We start from the raw sequence: 20,715 nt of genomic DNA on the forward strand, positions 1-20,715 counted from the left end.
TGAGGGGGCGGCCTGCTGGGTCACTGCCAGGCGGCTGGTGCCCAGAGGAAGTCTTTTGAGATCGAAATGGACAAGAAGACTAGGGATCGAGGCAGGGCACCTGAGGTCACAGGAGCCATAATGCAAGGGGCAGGGCCGGCCTGGGCTCCCCTTCTGCAGTTGAGTCTGACATTAAATTTTCGAGGCCTAGAAGTCCGAGCATTTGTGTGGCCTGTGTGGCCTGAGGAGAGGGCAGGACTAGGATAGCTTACCCAGATACCCCTGGAGCTGAACCTGCCAAAAGAAATCTTGGCTAAATAGCACCTTTGTCGGTATCTAAAATGTACCATGTCAACTTGCTTTTGTGGCTTGTGTTGTGTTTTGTTTCCCCGTAGCTTTTCAGTCAATAATCTTTCAAAAGAATTCCAACCTTGTCCCTGTGACCCGAGGGGCAGTGGTATTTTTCCACAGGCACATCCCAGTCAACACAGAGAAGGGCATCGGTGAGGGCAGGGGATGTGGGGGGGTGCTCGCCAGCCGGCAGCCGCCAGCCGGTGTGGTGTTGTGTGCCGGGGGGGCCTTGGTGCTGGTGCAGAGACAGAATGGAAGCCTAGGGAGAGGAGTCGAGACCCCTGTGGGCACTGATCGCCAGGGACCTTTTCCTTCTCTCGTTAGCACAGTGCTGGGAGCTCACGGTGAGCGTCAGTACTTGTTTCACTGCCGCTGATCCCTGGGGAGTAATGAGCTAGGGCTTCTCTGCAAAAGGGCAGCCCTTTGTTCATGCTGGACGCTATCACACTTTCCAAAACTGAAGTCCCGCCACCCTCATGGAGCCTTCCTCGCAGGCTCCTGCACCCCCAGCACACACCCAATCAGTCACAGAATCCCCAGTGCACCTAACCTTTCCACCTTTGGTACTATGGACACGTTTAGCGTGCTCGGTGCCTAGGGCCATACGCCATCACAGGCCAGCCAGGCTGTGGGCTCTGAGGACATCAGAGAGCCCGACCAACAATGCCTGGCTGCTCCCAGCTTCCTTGGCATCTGTCTGCTGGCATTTGAGTGTGTGTCTGCTAAGATGGGGCCTGGGAGCCTCGTGCTCTGGGGCTGGAAGGGTCAGGGCTGGGGCTCCAATGACTGTGTCGGCTCCAGGCCTGAGCATGGTGTCCTTCCTCATCTCTCCCGCTGCAGCTCGTCTCCAATGTCCTCATTTTCTCCTGCACCAACATCGTGGGCGTCTGCACCCACTACCCGGCCGAGGTCTCCCAGAGACAAGCCTTCCAGGAGACCCGGGAGTGCATCCAGGCGCGACTCCACTCTCAGCGGGAGAACCAGCAGCAGGTGAGTGGGCGCCTGCCTCTGCACAGCTGGCGGGGAGCAGACTCCAGACTGACCTCCCCACCAGCTGTGCTCCAACCGCTGCCCAGCCCCACCTCCCTGGGTGGGGGCCCAGCCCGGGAATGTTTCTCCTGGAGGGCGCCCACATTCCTGGCTCTGTGGGAATGCTCTAGGAGAGCCTGGAGGAAGGGCTCTACCCCAGTGCTGGCCCACTGCCTCTTCAGCCCCCCTGGGCTTTTGCAAATAAGCCGGGCAGCCCAGGTCTGGCAGCAGGGAGGCACCCTCCCCTCCCCCACCCCTTCCCCAGAGGCTGATGAGGTGGACTGTGAGAGTGGCAGCATTCCCTGGCCGGCAGGGAGTGCGTGCTGTGGGCCCTGAGTGCACAGCAGTTTTACTGCAACATGAGGGAGTCTCTGACTGTCTGGCTGTGTCCTAGGGGAGTTACAGGGATACAGGCTGGTGACATGCAGACAGCCGAGCAAGGGGATAAAGCTCCGAGGTGTCTCCACAGCCCCGCCCCCTCCCCAGCCACCACCTGTGTCAGCTTCCCTCCAGCCTGTGTCTCCTCTAGCCAGGTCCCAGCTCCTGCTGTCTAGTGGAGACCTGGGTTGCTCCACGTACTCCCAGCCCGGTCGGGCTCCTGGTCCTGCCTCTTGAAGGAAATTTGGGCCTGGCGGTGTCCCTGAGAGGTCCCACTGTCTCCTTGACAAGCGTACCTCACCTCTGCACCCCCCTCACTCCCAAGCCCCTGCATGCCTCACATCCCCCTCTCTCGCCTCGGTTCCTGGCCCAGCACCTCTCTTCTGGAGCAGGACACCGTCCTTCTCTTTCCACATTAGGACTGTCCCTCTCACTTCTGTACCTGCCCTTCTCCAGTAAAATCTGCACTTTACAGCTCACGTAGTTTGCATGCTCTGGCCCTGGCCAGGCCGGGCATTCCAGCAAATCCATAGGGACCTGGGGGAGAAAATAGGTTTGCAACACCATGTTCCAGCCAAGCTACCGGGATGGGGACAGGAGCTCCTCACGCAGCAGATCTCGGTCTCGCCTGCGACAGAAAGGGTGACTCTCCCAGGTGCTGCATGACCAGGGGACTTGGCATGATTCCCCGGCCGCCTTCTGCCCACTCCTGACCCTCAGCCTCTGAAGACGTCATCAGCAGAGTTTATGACTACACAATTTGAACCTACACAATTTGTAGCACACATTGTCCCAGCCATCGGACACAGACTCATCCTTTAGTTTGTGTTTCTATCACCAGTGACTGTTCGCTGCGAGTTCGGTAAATGCGAGATGGCCTTCAGTGGCCATGCTCACGGACGCCTGGAGAGACCAGGCCAACCACAGGGAGCAGCATCCCTCACCAGTGCCCCAGTGTTTGGCTGGGGGCCGTGGAGGGGAACAGGACACAGCTCCATCCCAGGGAGGCGTCTCATTGCTCACACTGAAGGGAAACAGGTTCATAGGTCATTGAAATGCAGAGTGAGCAGGGCTCTAAGGAAGGCCCAGGTGGGGAGGGGATGCTGACAGCCCCAGCCAGGACCCCCTCCTGGGGAGGCAGTGAGCCTGTGTGTGTGAGGATGGTCAGTCCAGCTGAGGGGCTGTGTGCAAAAGCCACCAGAAGCTTGGTTTCCTCTCTCTGGAGCAGAGTGCAGATTTCCATTCAGGGGTTGCTGGGAGGGGAGCACGGGGGTGGGAGGGAGACAGGAGCCAGATCCTGGAGACCTTGAGGCCAGGTTGGGGCGTGGGCTGATTCTGCAAGCTTCCAGAGGCATAGGAGGGTTTTATTTGGGCCAGCGATATGGTCAGGTGTGTGTTTTAGGAAGATCACTCGCTGGCTTACAATGGAGGATAGATCAAAGGTGGCAAGCTTTGAGACAGAGCAACCAGTGTGGGCGGAGGCCACCTGTCATCCAGGCTGGACCTGCAGGAGGCCTAGGCCTGCTAGAGGCCGATCAGCAGGAGGCCTAAACCTGCTAGAGGCCGATCTGAAGGAGGCCTAGACCTGCTAGAGGCCGACCTGCAGGAGGCCTAGACCTGCTAGAGGCCGATCTGAAGGAGGCCTAGACCTGCTAGAGGCTGACCAGCAGGAGGCCTAGACCTGCTAGAGGCCAATCTGAAGGAGGCCTAGACCTGCTAGAGGCCGAGGCTAGGGTGGGGAGAGGTACTTGGAAGGAGAAGGACAGCAGCCAGGTCTGGGCGGGTGGGAGCGTGTCAGGGCAGGCAAGGGGGCGGGTGGAGTGGAACATAGGAGTGGGCTCAGTGAGTCCAGAAGAATCCACACTTGATGTGTCTGGTGGAGCCCAGGGGAGCTTTGGAGTTTGGAGCAGGAGAGTGACACGAGAAGGGCCGTGTACTGGAGAGGCGGCCACACAGGGCTGAGGAGTGGCTGTCTGGCAGGCGGCGTGAGAATCCCACCGTCGGGTGAGAACTGCATGTGGATGGTGGAGGTGGATGCAGAACAGACAGAACAAGTCCAGGAGCTTGTGTCCAACCCAGCAGGACCTGGTCAGTCTATGAGTTCTGAGAAGTAAGAGCAGTTACATGGGCAGGGTCATGACCTTTGGGGATCAGAAGAATGGGGGTGTCATGGGCATGGCAGGGGACTTGAAATGAGGAGACACTGAGGAACGAAAAACCACGGAAGGCGAGTGTGGTCTAGGGCATGGGGTCAAGTGACCAGACATCGGGTGGGCAGCTGGAGACTCTGGAGCCTTGGATGGGAGATAGGGAGTGAGAGGGGCCCATAGAGGTGCTGGAGGAAGCCTCACCCCCAGAGGGCAGGAGTGAGCAGATGTTGGTAATTTTCACCTGGGGCCAGGGGGCGGGGGAGGGGCCAGAAGAGTCTCAGGACCACTCGAGGGGTGGGGAAGCCAGTGAAGGACAGCAGGACGAGGAGGGTGGAGGCTGAAAGGCTCCCAATGGGAGAATTCCAAGAGCGAGCCTGGCATGGGCAGTGGGCAGTGGGCAGTGGGCAGTGGGCTGTGGGTTCTGGGCTGTGGGCTGTGGAGAGAGCAGGCAGAGGCCGACCGCTGGGAGCAGCTGGGCCTCTCCTGTGTGAATATGGAGCTCCCTCCTCACCTCATTTTTCTGGTCCCACAAAGCCTCCTGTTCCCTCCCGCTTTTCCTCAGGCACCCCTGCCCAGGGCCCACGCCCTCACCAGGAACCTCGTGAAGGAGGTTCCAGCTCACGGTCTAGTTCACAGTATGACTCCTGGCACCCAGCGCGTTGCCTGGAACATGGCAGGTGCTCAATAAATACTTGATGACTGACTGGATGGATTTCATGCTCTCAACAACCCTGTCCCTATTGGCAGGTGAGGAGCCTGGGGCTCAGAGAAGTCCAATAATTTGCCCAAGGTCACGCCATCTCTGGCGACACGTAGGATTCTGACTCAGGTGCTCAGCGCTGCAGGGCCACCAGGAGCACCTTCCCCGTGTGCGCTGAGGACCGGCAGGCGTCCCATGAGTTTGAGGAGAGTCTGAGGGGTTTTCCTGCAGGTGGGGGCACAGGTGTGGAGGAGCCCACCTGGAGAGGAGAGGGGACTGGCTGCCAGGCAGGTGGAAGGAGCTGAGACAAAAGCATCTGCTTCCCTCCCCAGGAGCGGCTCCTGCTCTCTGTCCTTCCCCGTCATGTTGCCATGGAGATGAAAGCAGACATCAACGCCAAGCAGGAGGATATGATGTTCCATAAGATTTACATCCAGAAGCATGACAACGTGAGGTAGGAGTGAGGCTGGGGGCAAGGGCAGGTGGGAAGACAGAGCCCTAACGGAGGCGATGGGTGTTCCCACTCTTCCCTCAAGGGGGCACAGCCCACCAGGGTGGTCTGGTGGCTTTGGAATGTGTGGTCCCCCCTCTAGATCTGTTAAGGTGAATGATTTTTGGGGTGGGGGGTGAGGCGGCAGAGAGAGGAGATAGGAAGAAGAAGGGAGAAAGCGATACCACCAGCTGCTGGGGAAACTGCTAGCCTAACAAGGGAGAGAGAGTACAGATGTCTCCACCATCATCTCAATCTTCATCACCATCCGGCAGCTTCCATAGCTTCTAAGCCAATGTGTGCCAGGCACGGTACCAGCGCTGTCTACCTCATTGCTAATCCTCCTGACAATCCTGCAAGGTGGGACCCTTGTCAGCTTCCCTGGTTTAAAGACTGAGCTCAGAATGATGAAGACCCTTGCCCAAGGTCACTCAGCCAGGAGTGATGAAGCCACAGGCCAGCCCAACCCAAAGCCCATGCTCCTTCCATTGCTGGGTTGCTCTTCCCTGGACAGATGCTGCTGACAGCAGTGATGTGCAAACAGATGCAGATTAATAGAGTGCAAAATCTGCTTACGACTTCCACAGGGACCTGATGCGCTACCGTGGCCTCCGTCCAGCATGGCCGATAATCCTCCCCTCTGCCCAGGAAAGGAGCTCTCTGCCTGGAGAGTTGCTTTCTCCCTGGGCAGGTTTTCCCAGGACCCATGAGTCTCTCAGGTTGGTGTAGAGAGCCCTTTGTCGGCGTGGGCTGCATTGTCAATAAAGGGGTTAAATGGAATCACCTGAGTCACACACATTCACACGTGCATCCCCGGTGAGGCAAGGACCTGTGTTTTCCTGCCGAGCAGGCAGACTCGCCGCGTTCCCAGTATCTGACTGTCATGTCTGTCTGCATGTCCTCTGTCCATCTCTCCAACAGACTTGAAGCTTTTGGGAGAAAAATGTACCTGCACAACACTTTTGCTCCCAGTTTGGGGGTATCCCGACTCCCCTGAAGCCCACCCACACCCCACTGTCAGGAGGAAGGCTGCCCTGCCGGGTCTCCATGCCCAGGAGGTGTCCTCCGGCTGGGGGCTCAGCTGACCGAGCTCAGAGAGGGAAGTGGGGCCCGGCCTTGGTAGGCAGCTCTGACTGTTGGTTTCCTTTTCTCCTCCTCACGCCCGCCTCTATCCTCCCGCGGTGGAATAATCGATACCAGTAGTTAATATTGTAGAGAGATTTCTGTAGCCCATGCATTATTCTAAGTGCTTTCGTATATTCACTTAGTCCCCACAATAAATATAAGGGGTTGGTACTATTATTATCTCCATTTTACAAGTAAGGAAACAGACACAGAGATGAACTTGTCTAAGATCTCATAGCTGGATAAGTGGGAGAATTGGTCTCAGAAAGCTTTTGATACGAGTTTTTACACAGCCTGATTCCTGGACAGGTGTTTTCAGATGCCTAGGAGAGAGGAGTTCATATGAGATTGTGTGGGGGAAAATCGTGGGGAGCTCCCAGGCCAAGAGGAGATGCAGAGAAGAGAGGTTTGGCTTCCAGCATGCATGTGTGTGTGTGCCTGTGTGAGGTGTGCATGTGTATGTGCATATATGTGTGTGGTATACATGTGCATGCATCTCTGTGTGTGCCTGTGAGTGCGTGCATGTGTGTGTCGTGTGCATGTGTGTGTATGGTGTGCATCTGTGTGTGTGCCTATGTGTATGGTGTGCATGTGTGTGTGCGTGTGCACATATGCGTATGGTGTGCATGTGCGTGCCCCTGTGTGTGTGTAGTGTGTGCAGGACTGAGGACCCACCGGGGACCTTTCCTGTCTGAGGGCAGCCCCTAAAGCCTGGAGGACTCCACTTGTGACATGTAAGAAACAGCCTTCCCTTTTAGAACAAATCCCATGGCTCAGGTGGGAAGGGGCAACCTGCCAAGCATTCCCAACACATTTGAAGCCCTGAGCTCCCCCTTCCAGAATTTTCTCTTTGGTCCCACCTTCAAATCCCCTCACTGACCCTGGCGTTGTTCCAGGCAGAGCATGGACGAAAGGTGCTTCCCTTGATTGCTCTTAGCACAGCGGAGCTTTCAACAGATTTCATTAACATATCAAGTGGAGCCCTAGCTGGTTTGGCTCAGTGGATAGAGTGTCGGCCTGCGGACTGAAGGGTCCCGGGTTTGATTCCGGTCAAGGGCACATGCCTGGGTTGCAGCTCGATCCCCAGTAGGGGGTGTGCAGGAGGTTGCCAATTAATGATTCTCTCTCATCATTGATGTTTCTATCTCTCCCTCTCTCTTCCTTTTTGAAATCAATAATACACACACACACACACACACACACACACACACACAAAGGGAACTGGCTCAGAAACAGTCCATCATCCAAGGCAAAGGCTCATGGCCTGGCTTGGCTAACACATCTGGCACATCTGCCCCCTCTGCCTCTGCCCAGTCCCTTGCCCTCCCCCCGCACCCCCCATCCTCCCATCCACCTCACAATTGCTGGCTTTTGGGCCCTCCAGCAAGGAGGTTTGTTCAGAGCCTGACTCCACCACCACAAGGAGTGGCCCACCCTGGGGTGACATTCCCCCTCCCCCCCCCGCAGAGAGGCTGTGACCTTGAGCTGATAAAAGAGACCAGTGCCCTGATCACAGAGTGTCTCGAGCAGCTGCATGGCGAGAATCAGACCCCAGCCACAGTGCAGGCATTTCTGTTCTCAGACGTGCTTAGGACTGATGGCAGCAATCAGGAAAGAGATGAAAGGAGAGAGAAACCAAGATGCCATCATTTTCACGGGGACAGACGTGATTCTGACTGAAGTGGCCAGGCTGGAGGTGCACATCAGAGGCAGCCGCAAGCAATCATATGCAAATGTCCTGCTGAGCCGGTCCCTCTTCCATTAGCAGCGCTGGGTGCAGCTCATTGCTTGCTCCAGTCTCTTTTTGGGTTGGATTCTGGCTAGGGTAGGGGTTGAGCAGTCGGTGGAGGGTGACATCGCAGTGATTAGGCCTGGGCTTGGGCAGCTCTGCGTGTGATCCCAGCGTTTCCTGGCTGTGTGACCAGGCCTAGCTGTAGGCATTGAGCCACTCTGAACCCTGTTTCTTCATCTGCATAATAGGCTAGGAAGAGTACCTAATCATAGGGTTGTGAAGAGTCAATGAAATAATACTCAGAGAGTGCTTAGCACAGGATCTGACAGAGCATGGTCAGTAATTGGGAGCAGCCATTGTTTTGCTGTTATTATGATGATCGTTATCACCCTCCTATCAACAAAGAAAGGCCTGGGGATTCTCTAGCTGGCGAGTGGAAGGGTGATGAGTCACATTTGTCAAATCTCTGCGGAACAGTAATATTTAGAGAGGGTGATGACATGCTGTTCTCTAACCCCACCGAGAGCAAGGCCACGAGAAAAATAAATCAACTCTGTGGTGTGACAGACTGGGACTGGATCTGTGGACGGGGAAGAGACTAATGGGAGGGAGTTTGGGCAGGGAGGGGTGACAGACAGGCGCCACCACTCTTTGTGGCCCCAAACCCTTGCCTCCTCCCCCCCACCCTGGAAGAACAGCTGTCCTGGGACTGCCAGCAGCTTGTTGGACCTTTGATGCTGAGCCGCCACCACTGGCTAAGGGCTGAGGCAGCCGGAGGCCAGGCAACACCAGTAGCCCCACAGATCCTCTCCTGTCCGATGTGTGAGGACAGATGGAGACATTTCAACCACCACCACCCCTTCCCCGCTGGACAGATCAGCTGGGACGTTAGACCTGGGGTTTGAGATCGTTAGACCTGGGGTTTGAGATCCCTCTTGCCTATCCCCATCTTTCCCCCAGATATCTGCTCCTCCTGGGGCCGGCAGTGCCAGGGTCAGAGGTGGGCTGTGCTGTCCCCATTCCTGGAACGAGAGCCTCCGGCACATGCCCGCAAAGGTTGCTCTGGGCTGGGGCTCCCAGTGCTCTGCCTTGGAGGAGGGACATTGGGGTCGGAGGAACAGGCCAGCCAGAGAAGCAACCCATGAGGAGGGGGCGTGTCCCCATGGGTCACAATAAATGTACAGGCACAGCCAGAGCCCAGGTGACACCAGGGCACCCTTACCAAGAGGTCCCTGCTGTGGAGCAAGATGCGTGTCTGTGCTGAGCAGACTGGGTCCCTCCCCTCTCTACCCTCCTCCGTAGCACTGGGAACTCGGGCAAGTTACCTCATCTGAGCCTCCATTTCCTCACCTGTAATATGGGAGCATTGGTGGCCACGCACTCCTTGGTCAGCGGATATTTTGCCTCTGCCTCCCTTGGGCGCCCTCACAGACACTTAGCTCAGGACAAGGGGTGCAGGGGACACTGTGTCTGACACTGGGAAGCTCACCTTCTGTTCGGAAAGACACGTGCTCAACAGCAGATTAGCTAGTAAATCGGGAATGTGTCACATGAGGTGTGGGTAGGACTCCATTCTCCAAGGGTGTAGAAGTTACACAGCGCACTGCTCAGTTATCCTGTTACACTGTGATAAAAGTCACAAAGGGGCAGAATCCGTTAGCTGGGGCCCTGGGGCTCCTTGCAGGGGTGCTGGGAGGGACAGGAGGTCTAGTGTGTAAAGCCCCTCTCTGGCCCCTTTCCCAGGAGGTGGCTGCAGCCTGTCTGCCCTGTGGACGTGGGGCAGGCTCTCAGGCAACATCAAGGTCAGGTAAGCCAGTGCCCAAAGATGTCAGGGGTTGGGAAGGCTGAGGGGGTACTGAAGGGTTCCCCCTTCCATGGGGTCTCTACTAAATGAGGATGGCCCCGCACCTGATTGGCCTGTCCTCATACGACCCCTAAGGTTTTAAAGGTCATAGGTGGTGGGACAGCCAGAGATTGTTCAGGAGCAGCTCCTCCTCCAGGGGGCGCTGGTCCTGCTGAACAAACTCATTCCTCCCTGGCTCCTCTGTGTGGACCTGGGATGGAGTGTGGGCATCTGGCCTCACTGGCTTGAACCAGAGGCTCATTCTCAGGGACCCAGGAGCCATGGGGGGCTGGAGCCAGGGACCTAGCAGAGGGGCTATTGGCCCAGATGTGAAAATGAGGTAACACCCACCCCTATACCACCTTCTCCTCCCCCTCTCTCCCCAGTCTCTTGCAACCCTCCCCCCACCCCCCCTTGTAAGGTTATTATCTCCTCTCCCGTCTCCTTCAAGGACTTGGCTGCCATCCCCAGGTCGCGCTGGCGTCTGGCCCAGCTACCTTGTGTTCTGAATTATAATGACCTCCCGACAGTGTCCGCGGTGCTCAGATACCCATGAGTGGAGTGTGCACCCTGTGGGCAGAGAGGGAAGATGTCCTTGGCCAGCCGACCATGTGAGGAGTGGTCCATACACTCCGGGCACTCCTGTCTCCAGCCTGATATTAAGTATTCTGAATTCCACACCCCCAGTGATGGACAGGAGTGGTCTTTATGTTATTATCTCATTCATTCCACGGACATTTGCTGAGCTGCTACTGTGTGCCAGGCAGGACTAGGAGTAGATGGGAGACACCGTGCTCACCCCTGAGGGAGCATCCAGCCCTCACAGTGGGGTAGGCCACGCTGGTGCCGTGGGAACAGCAGCCAGACCACCTGGCTGGCCCCGTTGGGGAAGCCACCGGGGTTGGGTCTTTTCTAATTAATTAATCAATTAATTATTTTACTTGTGGTAAAATACACATAACTTAACATTTACAATTTTAACCACTTTTACATTCACATTGTTGTGCAGCCATCACCACCACCCATCTCCAGAAAGTCCTTCATCTTGCAATATATATATATATATATATTGATTTCAGAGAGGAAGGGAGAAGGAGAGATGGAAACATCAATGATGAGAGAGAATCATCACTGGGGATCGAACCCACAACCCGGGCAAGTGCCCTGACTGAGACTAGAACCGCGACCTCCTGGTTCATAGGTCGATGCTCAACCACTGAGCCACACCAGCCAGGCCTCTTGGCATTTCTTGAGTACCCCCCCTGAGCAATGCCGAGGAATGCAGGAGGTCAGAGGGGCAGGTCCCCGCGATGTCGGCTGCCCAGACCGCTAGGCGAACTCAGCTCCTGGGTGTTCAGATGCTGCCGGATGTGACAGCGTCATCTCGTCACAGGGCCCGTTGGCAGCCAGAGGGAGCATCAGTGAGGAAATGTGCCTCACCGAGAACGCACGTGGTGAAGCTGGGCTGAGGCAGTGACAGATGGCTGAAGGGCCCATTGTGGTCATTGGGCCGGGCGCCTGCCCGCTCCTGCCTCTGGAGTGGAATGCAGGGGCCACGAGTGACGGATGGCAGGCAATTAGAGAGGCGCGCACAGCAGAGTGGGCCTGCTCGGCTTCTGCTCACATTGCCAACATGAGCTCTCAAGTGGGAGCTAATCGATGAATTAGCACCTTACCGCACGTCTGGCCCCGGGCTGCTTGTAAAACGGCCTTCAGAATGACCAAGGAGCAGGGCAGAGACGCTGCCCAGTGAACAGTCTGCCTTGGCTAACCCTCGTCCAGCAGGAGCCTCCCAAAGCGACAGTCACCGAGCAGACCCCCCCGCCCCCATGGCAGGGGAGGGTGACTCCGAGGGGGGCGGGGGGATGTGGAGGTGGCAGTGTTTCCACAAACGTGTGGGAGAGGCTGCAGGGCTTGGGGCTGGGGTCTCTGAGGCCTTGTCGACGCTGCCATGTCGGGTAGAAGCCCTGATTTGAGCCCCCTCCGCCCGGCTGGCTGCTTGCTCTGTCCTACCTCCCGACAGCAGGAGCTGTAGCAGCCTGCCCTCCCCGATTCCTCAGCAGCTGCTGAAGGTCCCGGAGGGGCCTTGGAAGAGTAGATTCCAGGAGGCCCACACACACCCCTGTGTCCGGTATCTCCTGGAGCACCTGTGGGCGCCGGGCCCCGGGCTCTGCAGGTGCGTGTATCAGATGGCATGCTTGGGGCTCTCAGAGGCCCGGGGAGAAGAAGGAAGGGCTACTAGAGCTGCTGGTTCTGCCGCTTTGTTGCTTTGAAACTGTTTTCTTCTATTGAGCCAGTATATAGTAGACACTTACCGGCTGAATTTTGTCCCTCTAAAAGGTATGTTGAGTTCCCTGGTATCTGTGAGTGTGACCTTATTTGGAAGTAGAACCTTTGTAGATGAAATCAGGTTAAGAGGGGTCCGGCTGGAGGAGGGTGGGCGCTTCATCCAAAACGACTGGTGTCCTGATCTGAAGAGGAGCCTGCCCTGTGAGACAGATATACAGGAAGGATTCCACGTGAGGACGCAGGCAGGGATGAGCGTGGAGCAGCTGTGGGCCAGGGGTTGACAGCAACCACCAGACAGCGGAAGGAAGGCTTGTACCCAGAATCCCCGAGGGAGCATGGCCCAGAACTGTGAGAGGATATATTTCTGTTGTTTTAAGCTCCCCCAACCCCAAGTTTGTAGTACTTTGTTACCTACTGTGTGCTGGGTATAGTGCTAGATGTATATGGGTGGTGGGGGTGGGGACAGATAGAGCAGAAGGCAGGTAGACATGACCTCTCCTCATTTATTCGGTCAGTCCATTGCACATTTTATTGAGCATTTACTCTGTGCCAGACGTGGTGTGGGGCTGTGATATAGCAGTTCATGGAATCGACCAAACTCCCTCCCTTAAGGAGTTCACTTCCTAGTAGAAGAGACAGACAGGAGCGTAATGATAAGTAACCACCACAGTAACATAAAGAGTATGTTAAATGGTGAAAAGCACAAGGGGGAAAGCTGAGCAGGGAAGGGAGAGAGACATGTGGGAGGGGCTGTAGAGTTAAATAGGGTGGTGGAAGCCGCCTTGGGAGGGTGACATTTGAACTAGCACAGGCTTCTCAACCCTGGCTGCCTCTTAGAATCAACAGGGAAGCTTAAAATAAAGCAGAACAAAAACAATCAGTAGCAGAACCCCACCCCAGGCCAAGCAAGTTAGCATCTTGGCGGCGGAGGTGGGGGGGTGGGGGAGCTCTAAGACCTCTCCTTATGAAAGCTCCCAGGTGGTTCTGACAGGCCCCAGGCCTAAGGACCACGGGTCTAGCAGGGTGAGTGCTCCCTGTGGCCTAGCGAGGGCACGTGTGGGGAAGGAGGGTGGCCCAGGCCTGGCCGTGTCCATGCCTGGCAGACAGACCCCTGTCTGCCTTGAGTGACTTAGGTGCGTTTGGGTAGGTGCCCCTGGTTCCCACACATCTGCCTCATGCTTCCCAGGCGATTCCTTCTCTTTCTTTCTTCTTACCTTGCCTCTGCCAAGTCCAGGGACGTTTTTCCTTCCTATTATGGGTCTCACCAGCCTTGGACCCAGAGGGGAACAGCCGCTGGGCCTGGCATCACTGGCTGTGCATTCGAAATCGTGAGGTCAGCTGACCGTGCTCCTTGACTCTGAAGCAGCCAATTTTGACCCCGACTTGCTTTGCTTTCCTGAGTCAAAGAAGAATGTCCAGAACAGCGATGTGAGGGTGCTTTTCACACGCGAGGAGAGACCTTTTCCCGCCTCCTGGGTGGAGTGGGGCCGCTGCCTGAGAGACGGAGCTCGGGAAGAGGCAGGTGGGCCAGGATGGGGTCTGCACTTGGTTAGGAAGCCAGAGCAGGACCCGGAGCCCTTAGCTTCCCTCACTCGCTCCTTTCCCACCAGCGTGCCGCAAGCCCGGAGACTCCCTGGGCCGGCGCTGCGCCTGTCTGCATGTCAGACACCGGGCATCAAAGCGTGGTGCTGATCCCGACTCCCTTTCATCTCCGAGCACTCTGCACGTGGCTGCCCGCTCCCCGAGCAGCTGTCTGACGTCCAGAGTCCTGTGGCCTGAAGAGACAGTGTCTCCCCTCTGCTCCTCCTGCTCCCTACTTTTTCTTTCCCCTCACTTGTCTCGTCTCTCGTCATGTCCCCCCATTTCCCCACTCTCTTTGGCTTTCCTCCTGCAGTTGTCTTTGCTGATCCAGGCTGGGATCTGAGTGGCTAGAGGACCCTGGATGCCAGGAAACAACACTGGGCTCGGCACCTGGGTCTGCCCTCCCGTGCTTGCCCTGGGAGGTGACAGCCTGGCTGCAGCCCCAGGGGGCACTCCCTGTGTCCACTGCCCCTCGGGAGCTGTGAAGCAGCCGCTGAGTGCGTGCCCACCCAAAACAGCCCATGTGCCCCTCGCCTCCCTCTGCCCCGTACATAATGCCAGGCCACTGACAGATGTCTTTATTCCCTTAAGACGACTGTAGGCCATCAGACGGCGTACTGTTTATTGGTCCAACTCCTGGACTGTGGAGCCAGGTTGCCTGTGTGGCCTTGGGTAGGTGACTCAACCTCTCTGGGCCTCCGTTTTTTCGCCTGAAAAAGAAGCTCAGATGAGTTCATGTAAAGTGCTTAGAACAGCGTCCAACTGTTTTTGTTTTGTTTTAAATAATTATTGTTGAAAGTATTACATAGTCCCCCCCCCCCCCTTCCAACTGTTTTTAAATGTAGGTTTCATTTGTATCCAGGTGTGGTGAGCCTGGGAGACGATTTCCATCGAAGATAGTTTGTTACAGTTCCCGAGGGCTGAGGGCACACCATGTGCTGGGGGCCAGGCAGGGAAGCACCGGGGTCGGGCAGGAGGCAGAATGTGGGGGAAATGTGGGCAAAAGCCTTCACTGTGGGAAGGAACAGGTGAGGCGGGGTAAGTGGGCTTAGGACTGCCCCGTGTCTGCACCTGTCCCTGGCGGTTCAGGCTGGGGCTGGTGGCCGGGGTGTGAGAGCCTGACTGGGGCGGGGCCGACCCCGAGGGGAGGTGCTGACTCGGGGAACTGGCTGCCAGAGGGAAGGCTCCCCAGGGTGAGCAAGGCCCCAGATGTCAGACGGCGGAATAAAGACATGCTTAAGGCACCCACACGTTTTCAGAATAAAGTGACAACGTATGTTTAGTCCTACATTCTTCCTTTAGAGCGGGGCTCAGTTCTGGAGCCTCCGGGGCTGGGGTGTGCGGAAGCAGCACAGGCCTGGGGGAGCCTGCCGTCCCGCTGTCTCCGGCTTCTTCCGTGAGACGGACACAGCGAGCCCATGCCGGCCTGGGAGTAGCTCATCACGTGAGAGTCACTGCATCTGTGTGTCCATTTCAAGAAAAAAAATTCTAGGGGCCCTTATACATCTGGCGCTGGGTCCTCACCTCTGGTCATCTGTTATGAGACAAAGGAAGGTGTTTCAGTCTTGGAAACACGAGCCTCAGAAACATAGAAGCTCCGCAGTGTGCCGCGTAGGGACCGGCTGGTGCATTTGGTGGGCACCCAGGGCGAGGTGGGGGCGGGGGTAGGTGAGGCCAGAGGAGCTGGTGGGGACGAGCTGGGGCTTCCAGAGACGCCTCCTGGCTGTGTCCCCCTTTATCTCCCCCTGGCCTCCTCTAGTTCGTCCCTTTAGCAGTGGTTCTCAACCTTCTGGCCCTTTAAATACAGTTCCTCATGTTGTGACCCAACCATAAAATTATTTTTGTTGCTACTTCATAACTGTAATGTTGCTACTGTTATGAATCATAATGTAAATATCTGATATGCAGGATGGTCTTAGGCGACCCCTGTGAAAGGGTCGTTCGACCGCCAAAGGGGTCGCGACCCACAGGTTGAGAACCGCTGCTTTAGAGGGTTTCTTTGGGACGGAGAGCCCGGGGCTGGAGTCCCATGTGTATGAAGTGAGGCCTCGTGAGGCCACCATTTGGTCCTGAGCCCCATCCCCAGGCCCAGCCACCTTGAGGGGTGGCTCTGGGTCCAGCAGGGGCAGGCCCAAGAGGTGATGAGGATGGGGGCCTGGGTCTGTGGTAAACTCCGGCTGACACACCCTTCAGGGCCTCTTTTCCTCCCGGGTAGCAGCTAGAACCCAGAGAGGACTGCAGCTGCTTCCTGAGCAGCAGGGAGCGACCGCATGCTCGGGCCCCCAGGCTGGGCCTCCGTGGCTCTCTCCCCAGCAGCCACGCGGAGCCCCCAGGACTCGTGCTGGCCTGAGGCCTAGGGTGGCCCTGGCCGCGTCCCCCTGCCCGTCCTCCCTCACTGGGGTCCTCCTCCGCCTGTCTCCCCAGCATCCTGTTCGCTGACATCGAGGGCTTCACCAGCCTGGCGTCCCAGTGCACTGCCCAGGAGCTGGTCATGACCCTCAACGAGCTCTTCGCCCGCTTCGACAAGCTGGCTGCGGTGAGTCACCCTGCCCGCGCCCGCCGCACCGAGTGCCTCCTCCAGGGCCAGCGGGAGGGCCTGATCTGGGCTGCCTGAGGGAGGGTGCCGTGGGCAGGACCCGATGAACCCCAGGGGTGGGCACGGGGCCAGGGTGTGCCCTGCCTGGCAGAGCCTGCTGTTGGGAACTGGTGACTGGCGCAGGTGGTGGTGTGCTCACGCCCTGCATCAGCCCCGGCCACACACTCAGTGGGAGATGCTGTGAGTGAGCCCTCCGTCAGTGGGAGGGGTTTGAGGCCTGCGGGTAACACTGCCCCGATTCTCGAAGAATTTGTTTGATGGGACAAATGAGGTGCCATAGAGCCACTTTCCTGGTGAGGTTGACAAGTGATGGGAGAATGAGTCTGGATACCAGCTGGCCTGCAGACAGCCTGTCCCTCCCCCCGCACCCCCACCCGCCAGGAGCTTCCAGAGAGAGGACTCTTCCACCTTGGGACAAAGTAGAAGTGACACCCAGGGAGGGGGGGACCCTTGAAAGTGAGTTCCCGAGCTTGGGGAGGCTGGAATGCTTCGCCAAGGGCTGCTCAGCCTGTCCTCTGTCCCCGGGGCTTTTGATAAGCCTGTCCCTGTCCCAGGACGGGGCGCTCATGGGGACTGGGTCTGTGCTCACTGCCCTAAAAGGCAAGTTATTCCAGGCATGGAGTGAATCTGTTTGCTTCCCGTTTCTTTCCCTCCCACTTCACTTTCCTGCTATTTTTAATTTTAAAAACTAATTTGCTTTCCAGGAGAATCACTGTTTACGTATTAAGATCCTGGGGGATTGTTATTACTGCGTCTCGGGGCTGCCTGAAGCGAGGGCTGACCACGCCCACTGCTGCGTGGAGATGGGCATGGACATGATCGAGGCCATCTCGTAAGTGCCTGTCTCCAGGAGGACTGCCCATCTGCAGGGAATCTGTCCGTCTCAGGGCGCTGTCTCTCTTCAGGGGTCTGTCCATCTCCCGGGAGACCGCCTGTCTGTAGACGGACTGGCCCACGGCCGACATAACTGACTGGCCACCTGGTTGGACTAATGGAGTCCAGAAACAGTGGGCAAGCCGTCTCCCGAGGACCACCCGGCTTGGCGGGAGGGTTGGTTTGCACCTGCAGGTGTTGAGCCTCCGCCTGGGCTCCCTTCACCCACAGCAGCCGGGGAGGCTTTTCCCGGAGGGAGCGTGTCCTGCAGGAAGGGAGGGCTTTGAGGGGCTGGGTCCCCTCTGCAGGAGCGGAGGACAAGCCGGCAGCCGTGCCGTGTGGGGGCCTTGCCCTACAGTGGTCCCTCGTGTCCTCACCATCACTCAGGCGGGCGTAGGACCCCACCCCCCCTTTTCTACCAGATGAGAAAGGCTGGGCTCACGGGTGAATAGCTCCCCAGGGTAATATTCCTAGGCAGGGAGGGTCAAACACAGGTATTCCCATTTAAGAAAATCCATCCATCCTGGGAATATGGCAGAAAGGGTTTGGGCCAATTTTTGGTCATTGTTGGCCATAGAAGGAGCCCCTGGTCATTAGAAATCCTGAACAAGCCAAGCTTACATGCCACCCAGGGAGCAGGTCAGAGATTGCATCCAGGTTCAGTAACTTTGAACTTTAGACATAGCCTGGGCAGGGGCAGAGGGAAAGCCACAGGGGGCAAGGTCAGATGTCGGAGTCATTGGCCAGGAAGTGGCTGGGTCCGGTAAGTTTGGCTCGGTCCCATTCGGCAGTGCTTGCTGAGTGCCCCGTGGGCCTGGGCTCACCGGGGGTCCCTCACCCGGAAGCGTGGAGTCCGTTGAGGGAGAGAGGCTGGGGCTCCATGCCCTGGGCCCAGGTGTGCCCCCAGGTAAGAGAGGTGCACAGTGGTGGGAGGTGTGAAGGAGGCAGCCATTGATTACACTGAAAAGACCTAGAGAGGCTGCATGGAGGAGGTGGCCCTGGAGGTAAGCCAGAAAGGTAGAATGAGATAGCACCAACCTAAGCAAGTGGGCAGAGGCCAGATGGAAGGAATGGCTCCAGTAAACTATTTGCAGACTTGGTCCCAGGACAAGAGAAGTGATGGATGACATAAATCTTCCCTGGTGGGGTGGGCTGGAGCCCTTGTGGTCAGCCCGCCGAGTCAGACTGCTGGCCCACAGCTGGCTGAGTGGGCTCATCCCCAGGGTGTCTGGGAAGGTCCAGGTCCCTCAAAAGTACATCCTGTGTACTTGACCCCAGAATTCCTGTCTGTGGGCCCAGACACAGACCTGGAGATGGATAGCTTCTGTCCTACTCCCTTCCCCACAGAGGATGCAATCTCTGACCTACTCCCTGGATGGCCACCTGTCTACTGGGGACCCCCTTGGTAGCAGGGACTGGAGCTGTCTTCTAGCCCATCGGGGACACCTAGTCCTTACCCCTGCCTAGGCTCCCCTTCTTTCCTGAGCAGACACATGTCCTCAGTTACCCGCCTTTCCTCTCTTGTCCAGCGATGTGGATAAAGCCAAGAGCATTATATGAATGGGGTATGTATTGGCTGTAACTTCCCCGTCTGGCTCAAGTTGGCACTAATGTTCGTTTGCATTTTCGAAACACAATGTCATGGACTGAGGATAGCAATGGCTCCAGGTGCCTTAGTCGGGGGAAGCAGGGGGGCCTGGGTTTTAGTGTGAGGTGTCACGCCACCTTGTGGCCAAGTCAGGAAGCAGCACCTCACAGTTCGCAGCACCTGAGCTCCAGCGCCCAGCCCCGCCCTGCAGGTTGGAGGGTCTCAGACTGGGTTTGGGCTGGCCCAGAGAAAATGACTTTTGACCCCTGCACCTTCTGACACATCCCCTGACCTCCTGCCTTCCAGCCTCACCCCCACTCTGTGTGCCGGCCCGTGACCCTCTCCCAGCCTCACCCCTGCTCCATCCCCAGGTTGGTCCGGGAGGTGACAGGGGTGAACGTGAACATGCGCGTGGGAATTCACAGCGGGCGAGTACACTGCGGTGTCCTTGGTCTCAGGAAGTGGCAGTTCGACGTCTGGTCTAACGACGTCACGCTGGCCAACCACATGGAGGCTGGAGGCAAGGCTGGGTGAGTGAGGGCTGTGGGCAGGGCCCCGACTTAGCCTCCCCCCCAGGCTCACTCAGGGCCACGGTCGTGAGGGGTGGGGCTGGAGTGGGCAGGATGGAGTCACTTGAAACCCTGGGGGTGGCAGAGTTTAAGCAGAAACTACTCAACCTGACAATTTACTTACACGGCACCAGGGCAAGTGTAGGGAGCGTCAGGTCAGCTTCCCGAGCCTCCACCCAGAAACTGTTTACACAGAACGCGGTGGCTGGTGAGATGTGGGAGGTAGGGCAGAGCTCTGGAGGAGGGAGGACCCACAGATAAATTCTGGGGTATCCAGGGCAGAAAGGAGGTGGGATGAGCTGGCCGGGACGAAGAGCAGGATTTGGACAGATAAGGAAGGTGGGGTAGGGAGAGTGTCAGGCTGAGGGGTGGAGCGAGGACAGACACGGGACAGGAAAATATATTACGTCCAAGGAATGGAAGTAGAGCAGATGGCTTTTTAGGGACCAATGGGAAAAGCCGGTGTTAAGAAGGGCAGTCATGCCAGATGCGGGTTTGGACGCAGTCGGTAGTCAGTAGGAGCCCCTGCTGGCTCCTGGCCAGGTTTGCAAAGTTGAGACTGCAGGCTGTGTTCCTGGCAGGGTAAAAACGTGTTGTGTTGTTATAACAATGTACCATAGATGTGAGGTTGTGTGGCCAAGGGGTCGTGAGCTGGGACGGACCCTCCCTGAGCCATTCGATGACATTGGAGGGAAACAGGATGTCAAGTGGGGATCAAGCTGGGGCTGGCTTCTGAGCCGCACTTTGAATCGGGATTGAGTCGGTACATCTGGGTTCTGCTTGGCAGCTAGAGCTCTGAATTCATGTGTTCTCCCTCCTCTCCCGCCTCCATCTGCACCTGTAGACGCATCCACATCACCAAGGCCACACTCAACTACCTGAACGGGGACTACGAGGTGGAGCCAGGCTGTGGGGGCGAGCGCAACGCCTACCTCAAGGAGCACAGCATCGAGACCTTCCTCATCCTGCGCTGCACCCAGAAGCGGGTCCGGGGGCCAGGGCTGAAGGCTGCGGGCGGGGGTGGGGCTGGGGCGGGGAGGCTCAGGGGCTCCATTCTCTGGGGAGGGACTCTCCTTGGCCTGCTTCTGCCTTCTCTCCTTGAGCCAAGTCATGAATTCCTTACACAACCATGGCTCCTGCGTCCCTGGAAGGGACATCAGAGTTACAGGAGCCCCGCGAAAGAGGGGAATGTTTTCAATTTGCTTCTGTTTGCAAAAATTGCACAGGCTCAGATCAAGTTTAGCCCCCAATCCTTCGGAAAGGTCATGAGCTGGAAAATGAAAGCCCGCAAGGAGGATCTGGTGTCTCCCATATGTTCATCTCACTTTCTTCCACTTATTTGCTTGGGACAAAGGAGGACTTTTTGTTCTCCCCCTCCCCCCCCCCCCCCCCCCGGGGGGAGCGGGGAGCCCCTCTCCTCCTGGAAAATTGTGAAACCTTTG

The 20,715-nt window shown here is 57.2% G+C and overlaps 1 protein-coding gene across 1 annotated transcript in view; it reads left to right on the top strand.

Annotated features, from left to right (window-relative positions):
- The window catches only part of ADCY5 (adenylate cyclase 5), a 154,213-nt gene that overhangs the window by 91,658 nt on the left and 41,840 nt on the right, over positions 1-20,715 (top strand). The window contains 6 exon segments of the mRNA XM_023757302.1: positions 1,171-1,320; positions 4,920-5,041; positions 16,072-16,183; positions 16,948-17,075; positions 19,076-19,234; positions 20,118-20,259. Of these exon segments, the coding sequence (XP_023613070.1) occupies positions 1,171-1,320; positions 4,920-5,041; positions 16,072-16,183; positions 16,948-17,075; positions 19,076-19,234; positions 20,118-20,259 (813 nt within the window).

The sequence above is a fragment of the Myotis lucifugus genome, unplaced genomic scaffold, assembly GCF_000147115.1.
Source record: "Myotis lucifugus unplaced genomic scaffold, Myoluc2.0 scaffold_105, whole genome shotgun sequence".
NCBI lineage: Eukaryota > Metazoa > Chordata > Mammalia > Chiroptera > Vespertilionidae > Myotis > Myotis lucifugus.